Genomic DNA, 7,496 nt, shown 5'->3' with positions numbered 1-7,496 from the left:
GAATCCATGTTCAGCACCCTCATGGAATTGGCGGGCAGTCCCAGCGAGACGGACGAACCCCATCCCGTGGGCTCCGATGTCCGCGCCTTGGCGTGCGCTTGTCTACTTAGCTTTGTCGTGGCTCTGGGCGACACGGGCAAACTACTGCAAGCCACCGCCGCCACCCTCATGTCTCCGAAAGGATTTGAAAAGATCGTCATGCCCGGGATCCTAGTCAGCCTACAACGCTCGGTACTCAGCGTCATGTTGGGCCAGAAACGTCATCCCAACTTCCTGACCGGCGGCGTTCTCAAGTCCTCCGTGCTCGATTCATTCCCTGTTCACTTTGGTGGCCGGTTGCCCAGCTTTGTGTACGGCATGGCCTCGGACGGGTCGTTCTTGTACCTTCATACGTGCCAAGGCCTTTTCAAAGTTGGGAGTGGATATGGGGGCACCGTTAAGGGTCGCGTGTACCTGTATCAATCGGATTTCGAGGCGCGCCCTGGCTGGCTTCTCCATGCCCAAGGCCATCTCTATTTCAAAGTCAAATCCCACGAACCCGAGGAAGACGGGAGTCAAGTGGAAATGGACGACGACTTCAAGTACGAGCTGTATCGCATTGATTGTGAGACGCTACTCATAATAGACGTAATCACGGTCAAGGACGCCAGTTTTGAGGCCTCCCCTCATGTGTTGTTTTCCGATGGAACGCATTTAGGTGTCGTGTCCCTCACCAGTAACGATAACTTCGTGATCAAATTCCTCAATGTGGGCACGAACCCCATGACTTGTGTGCAAGAGACTCCATTAAAGCTAGCCAGAAAATGCGTCAGTGTGTACGGAGCATCAGCCTTTGATGAAAGCTCTAAGGAGCATCAACTGGAGTTTGGTTCCCCCTCGGACGAAGTCATGGATATCCAGTCCGGCAAAGAGTTCAGCCTCTTGTTTTCCAGCCAAGGCAAAGTCTACTACACAGGTAAGTGTGGCCAGTCCAACCGTGTTAAAAGTGTTCAGATATCCCGCGATTTGACCTGGCGTTCATTTTCCAGGCAAGTCCAGTGCCATGGGTCATAAGCAGAATGGTCCGCCGGGCCAATGGCAAGAGTTGACAATTTCTCGAACGCCACAAATCACTCAAATCGCCATTGGGCATGATGGACAGCATGCCCTCATCCTCACCGAAGATGGGAACGTCTATTTCACGGGCACCGCGCGTCGTGGAGAAGATGGTGATCAAACTAAAAACCGTCGTCAGCCCAAATCATTCAAACCGAAGCGGATTGAGCGCTTGGACGGCATCCGAATGGTGCAAGTGGCTTGCAACAACGGGACCTCGGCCATGATCAGTCGGGAAGGCGAGCTATTTGTTTTCGGCAAAGACTCTTCTCACGCAGATTACAGCACGGGCCTGGTGGGCGATCTAAAGAATGTGGTGGTCACGCAGGTATATTTCAGGTCGGTGGTAAGATGTTTTCAAGACAAAGTTCATTTTTCTTCTTCTTTAAATAAAGGTGGCCATTGGTAAAGCTCATCTAGTGGTTCTGAGTAAATCTGGCGAAGTCTACACCTTTGGCATGAACAACAAAGGCCAGTGTGGACGTGACTTTCCATCCAGTAGCAAAGACGGCATCACCGCCGCCGCTGCAGCCAACAATGCTTTTAATAATGCCACGGCGGCTGGAGGAGCGGCAGCGGCTGGAGGAGCTTCCAATGGAGCCACCGCTGTGATATCCACTGATCTGGACGATCCAGCCAGTGATCCCGACTTAGAGACTGATCAAAGAGGTAAAAATAGGTACATATTGATGTCAAGGAACGTGTGTCAAAATCAATACTTCGTTTTCAGCCGGGGATTTGTTTTCCATTTGCCCGGCGGACCAACACAAGTGGAAACACGACCAATGCATGGTGTGCGTAGTGTGTGGTGAATGCACGGGCTATGGGTCCAGTTGTGTCTCATCAGGCCGACCAGACAGGAACGCGGGCATGTTATGTGGGTGCGGGTCCGGTGATTCGGGATGTGCAGAGTGCGGTATCTGTCGCACTTGCTCGGGTGAGGAACTGGCCCTAGGAGGCGTTCTTGCCCCGCAACTGAACGAGATTGCTGAGGCAAGAATGGCTCCGCGAGCCGCCGAGGGTCTCGTGGACGATTTCCTTCGAGTTCGAGAACTGAGTCAGTTCTTGGAAATGAACTACATGCAAGGCGGCGAATTCAAGGACATGAACGTTCAGCCCATCCATCACAATGATCTCCGGAGATTGAAGCTATTTCGTCGTCAGAGCCAGAAGATGCTAAGTGGGGGCCGAAGAAGTCGACGATATGCCGAAAGAGACAAGAAAGATGGTCAAGCGCGGTTGGACGATATGATGGCCCTAAAAGTGAATGAGAGTCGCAATAAAGAGCAAAACCCCAATTCGGCTGGAACTTCGGACGTAGAGAAAGAGGCCGGCAAGCTAGCATCACTCCCTCCGGCCAAAGTGTCTTTACCGTCGAGAGTCAAGATTGTCCAAATCAGTTGCGGTCTTCATCACACTCTACTGCTCTCAAGCAACGGAGACGTATTTGCTTTTGGTAGCAACACGCACGGTCAGCTTGGCGTTGGCGATTTTATTCCCAGAGGAAAACCCACCAAGCTAATTCTGCCCACGAAAATCGCCCAAGTGACTGCCGGTGGATATCATTCGGTGCTGCTCTCCACAAGTGGAGAAGTCTTGACGTTTGGACTGCATCAGAAAGGCCAGCTCGGCCGAAGTGGACCGGTCGTGGGTGAAGTTCAAGCCCTCTCGAGTGAGGGCATGGCCGCCCAAGAGCTTTGGTTCGCCCATCCAGAATTTGTGCCCAATATTGGCTCTAAATTTGGTCGCACTGCCACTTGGGTCGGGGCGTCTGACTATCAGACGTTCATCAAGATTGACGAAAGTCTGATCAATGCCAAAAGCCTGTTGGGCTCCACGGTCTTGGCCGACGAACGATGTCTACTATTAGTGCCCAATCATAGTGACCAAATGACCACCTTCAATTCGCTCTCCATCAACAAGTCCGATGGGTTTTGTCGCAGTTTTGAAGGACCCGAGCAGGAAAGCTTCAAGAATCGTTGCTCCAGTTTGGATCCTCAATATCACACCTTGTGGGCCTACGATCACGATTCCTTCATGATCAAGAGTTATCTACCCGCCATGAGTGACTACAGTGCGAGAATGGCGGGAGAAGAGCCCACCAAAACTGCCACTATTATCTCGCCAGAATTGGCATTGCCCATGAATTCAGAAGGCTTTGTGTCTCGGAATCACGCCTCGTTGAATATCCTGAGCTGTTTGGATGTCTTGAATCAGTTCCCAGATGTCAATTTAAGCGCTTTAGATGACGAGACGCAGAAGCCGTCTTCCTTGAAGTCTTTGGGCAAAGACGACTTCCTCTCGGTCAATCGCTTTGATTCCCATGGTGGGGGATGGGGTTACTCTGGGCATTCCATCGAGGCCATTCGATTCATGGCCGACACCGATATTCTCATCGGTGGCTATGGGCTGTTTGGAGGTCGGGGGGAGTACATCGGTAAGATCAAGCTCTTTGATATTGGCATGGAAGGAGGCGAGTTGGAAACGGACGGGGAACTGATCGGTGAGACCGAAGAGATCACCTACGAGTGCGGATCGCGACAAAAGTATCCCATCCTCTTTGATGAGCCCATTCCAATTCAGGCAGGCCGGTGGTACATTGCCTGGGCTCGAGTGTCCGGTCCGTCAAGTGATTGTGGTTCTTTGGGTCAAAGTCAAATCACCACCGAAGAGCAAATCCAGTTCACTTTCAAGTCTTCCCGAAAGTCCAACAACGGGACTGACGTGAACGCCGGCCAAGTGCCCCAGCTGATTTACAAGGTCATGTCCAATGAATCTCAGTCCTTGAACCAACGCATGGAGAACTTGGATCCCATTTGTGTGCTCAGCCAGAAGTTTGCCCGATCGGTCACGCCCGAGTGCTTCCAATCCCTGCTGAACCTTATCCAGTGGTCTTGGAATGCGTTCAAAAGCGAAATGTGCGAACTTCTTGAGGCCGACGAGGATGCCAGTCAAGCCATCATCCTGGATCTCGAGCGACTTGTGTTCATTTGTCGCGCCTGTCTCCGACTCATTGTCACTTTCACTCACGAAGTGTATCCGGTCAGAATTCTTCCTAATGGTCCCCGACCCGTCCCAGAGAGTCAGAAATTAGCCGAATCCGTGTATGAAACCAAAAACATTTTGCAATCGATTCTCCGGGACAATCTCCCTGGTTTGGAGAAGGTCAGCCAAATCTTACTCTCGTCGTCATCTCAGTTGAAATCTTGTCAGAAAATGACTAATATCGTGTTGTCAGATGCTCACCGAACGTTTGTGGCTTGCTTCCATTCGTTTTTCCCCACCGGTTATTTGAAGTGGGCCTGTCTCTGCAATCTTCTGGCCTCTATTGAAGGCTCCTCATCAAGTCATCAGGGTCTGGCTCATGATCGCCTTCTGGCAGCTGTTTTGGATGCACTTTGCAGTCCCATGGTCAAGCTCAGAAATACATTTCCTATCACTTATAGTCCAGAAACGGAGACTCGGTGCAAAAACTTGTCACCCACGGAGAACTTGTCCGTGACGGCCTCCATGATCCAGGCAGGCGATAGCCAATCTCATCGGTTTCCAATCCTCAACGAACTCATGAATTATCAGAGCCATCTGGACGGTGTCAAGTTTGCCTCTTGGTCGTTTCGCGAGGTCTTGGATCGTCTTTTGGCAATTGTCTCATTGCCGGTGAAACAGGCTTTGAGAGGTGAACCCATCGGATTCTCCAGGCAACTGGAGGAGAAGTCTGGCCAGGTAATTTCGGCCGTCATTGCGGAGTTGGCCAACCAGACGATTTCTAGCGAGGACGATATTCAGAACTTAGGTGGGAAAATTCTAAGTGCCACCCCAAACAGGTTTGTTTTGAGATTGCGAGTTTTCTCGTTGATGAAACCAATTGACACCTACCATTCACCACCTTCTTTTTAGGTTCATTCGGACCAGCAATACTCGAATGTGGAACACTGGAAATGGCTCGCCTGATGCAATTTGCTTTTCAGTGGACAAGCCAGGGATTTTCATCATGGGTTGTTGTGTGTTTGGGGGAACTGGATCTTACACCTATGAACTGGAATTGCTGTATGATCAAACGGCCAATGAGAAGGAAGCCAATCGACAGTCCCAATCCCAACGATGGCACTCGTTGGAAATTTCTCAAGGAATTTACAGTTCCGACGAGTGCGCCACGGAAACAGATCTGATCGAGATCAAGTTCGAACGAGCTGTGCCCATCAAACCAAATACAAAGTACGCCCTACGGCTTCGAAATCACGGGGGTCGCACCAACAACGGCGACGGTGGCGTGTCTTCGGTCAAGGGCCCAGATGGAACCACATTCGTGTTTTCATCCTGTTCCCTGAGTTTCAATGGTACGAATCCGACACGAGGTCAGCTCCCTCAAATCCTGTATTTTAGCTCGCCGCAAGAAAATGACGTACAATCGTCCACCAAATCCATGGCCGAGCTATATTCCCGACGAACGGCCTTGTCCATGATTTCGACCATCGTCAAGACCATCACCAATCTATTGGTGACGGCCAGAGATTCGATCGACGAGAAAGGTCTGGACATTCTCAACTCGGCGCCTGTGATCAACAAACTGATGCCTCATGTATTTGCCAGTGTTACAAACTTGGTCCGATCGGATCCACCGTGTGCCGTTCAAGTGCTCAGCTATATTCAAGACATGCTGCCCTCGGTGTCGGCATTAAACAATTTAGTAGCCTTGAATTCAGACTCTGAAGATTCTGCAACCGTGGATGGAGTTCATTCACGTAAACTAGATCTGAGCCATCCTCGATATGCGTGGGTAGAGAGTGAACACCCCTACAAGACGGCCACAGTGAGCAACAACCGCGTGGTCTTTCCCAAATCAGTCCAATGGATGTCGGTGGAATTCGACCCCCAATGTGCGACCTCTCAACCCGAAGACACGCTCCAAATTTACATTCAGAACCCCAATTCCTCTTTGGGAACGTCTTCTTCCGGGTCCGGAGGGATGAAGCCAAAATTACAAGGTAGCTTCAATAAGACACCAAGTACAAATAACGGCAACAACGGAGGACCACAATCCTAGGGATCGTCGTCCAATGTTCCGCCCAATGGTCCAACCCCAGTTTTGGCCAGTCCCACCAATGCCAACGAGAGTCAGTCATTAATTGTGCAGCAAAAGTATATCCCAGTGTTGAAAAAGTTCAGTGGGATGTCCGGTTGGCCTTGCCAGGCGGTCATCTTACCTGGAAACGAGATCATGTTCTCACTGGAAACGGCTTCCGACTACGTGAAAGACGAAAAGAAGGTGGGTGAAAGATTTGCACAGACGTGACATTTTTCGAGTTTGAGTACTCGGAGGGAGTACTTCAGAGAAAAGATGAGACTTTTGTTCAATATGAGACTTGCGCTCACTTTCAAGTTAGGCAACTCCGAAATAACATTCAACTTGGCTTCGGTAGTTGTCGCCCAGAGAAATGGAGACCGGAATGTTTCTGACTTTTCCTCAATGTGACTGCTGGCTGACAACCTCCGTGTCCCCTTCTCTGATGGCATGGTAGGCAAAGGGGTGAACAAGGAAGGAAGAAATGCCAGCAAACTTGTCATGGGTACTTGAAAATGGTGCAACATTTGAAGATACCTCCATTGGGAGAGAGCCCATTTCAACTTGCTTTCGGCGGATCTAGAAGTACTTTGCACTAAAGATGCCGAGTTGGCTTGTGCACCTCCAGCAAAGTTGAATGTTTGGGTGACATGATAGATAGTATTGAGCATTTGAATGAGACTGACTCATATATACATTTGTTAACTAATTAATTAATCTTCATTTGTGATTCAGATCAACCAGTTCGGCTACAAGTGCCTCGTGGTAGGCTACGAGGCCTTGAATCAACGCGAAAATGGTCTTCATAACCTCGAATGGGAACTGGCCTATCTAGGAGGCCTCTGTGCTGCATCCCTAATGCAGAAGAACATTCCCTTGAACGTGTCAGAAGATGCAGCCGATGAAGATATGGAAGTGATCGAGGAAGCCGCCGTGGATGCGTTTGAGATGCATCCCGTCATCCTGAGTAAAGGCTTCGCTCTCACCCATCCGCCCAGCGTGCATCAGGCCTTAGATGGGGTCATTCCGTTCAATTGTAACTCACACGAGCGGGTGTTTCTGAAGAACTTGGTCCATTGCACCCAAGGAACAAGTGGAGCTCGTTTGGCTCGATGGCTGCAACCGGAATCCTACGTAGATGTAGACCAATGCAAAGTCCTGATCAACCCCAACGAACTAAAGTGCAGCTGGCCAACCATCATAACCATCGTCACCCAAGACCAATACGGCGAGGTTGTCCATGTTCCCAATATGAAAGTAAGCTCAAGTGGGTTCAGTACTTGACTCAAGGGACTTCAAAGGGTTTGATCCCAATTTTGAGGAGGCAGAATGGTTGCTT

At 50.2% G+C, this 7,496-nt stretch overlaps 1 protein-coding gene across 1 annotated transcript in view; it reads left to right on the top strand.

Annotated features, from left to right (window-relative positions):
• The first annotated feature begins 7 nt into the window (after positions 1-7).
• The window catches only part of LOC131877328 (E3 ubiquitin-protein ligase MYCBP2-like), a 16,517-nt gene continuing 9,028 nt past the window's right edge, over positions 8-7,496 (top strand). The window contains exons 1-7 of the mRNA XM_059222946.1: positions 8-955; positions 1,029-1,423; positions 1,491-1,764; positions 1,826-4,919; positions 4,993-6,051; positions 6,190-6,361; positions 6,893-7,414. Coding sequence (XP_059078929.1) covers positions 22-955; positions 1,029-1,423; positions 1,491-1,764; positions 1,826-4,919; positions 4,993-6,051; positions 6,190-6,361; positions 6,893-7,414 — 6,450 coding nt within the window. The 5' untranslated portion in view covers positions 8-21. The remainder of the gene's footprint in view (positions 956-1,028; positions 1,424-1,490; positions 1,765-1,825; positions 4,920-4,992; positions 6,052-6,189; positions 6,362-6,892; positions 7,415-7,496) is intronic.

Source organism: Tigriopus californicus, chromosome 3, assembly GCF_007210705.1.
Source record: "Tigriopus californicus strain San Diego chromosome 3, Tcal_SD_v2.1, whole genome shotgun sequence".
NCBI classification, from domain to species: domain Eukaryota; kingdom Metazoa; phylum Arthropoda; class Copepoda; order Harpacticoida; family Harpacticidae; genus Tigriopus; species Tigriopus californicus.
This window is presented reverse-complemented; position numbering and strand designations above follow the sequence as displayed.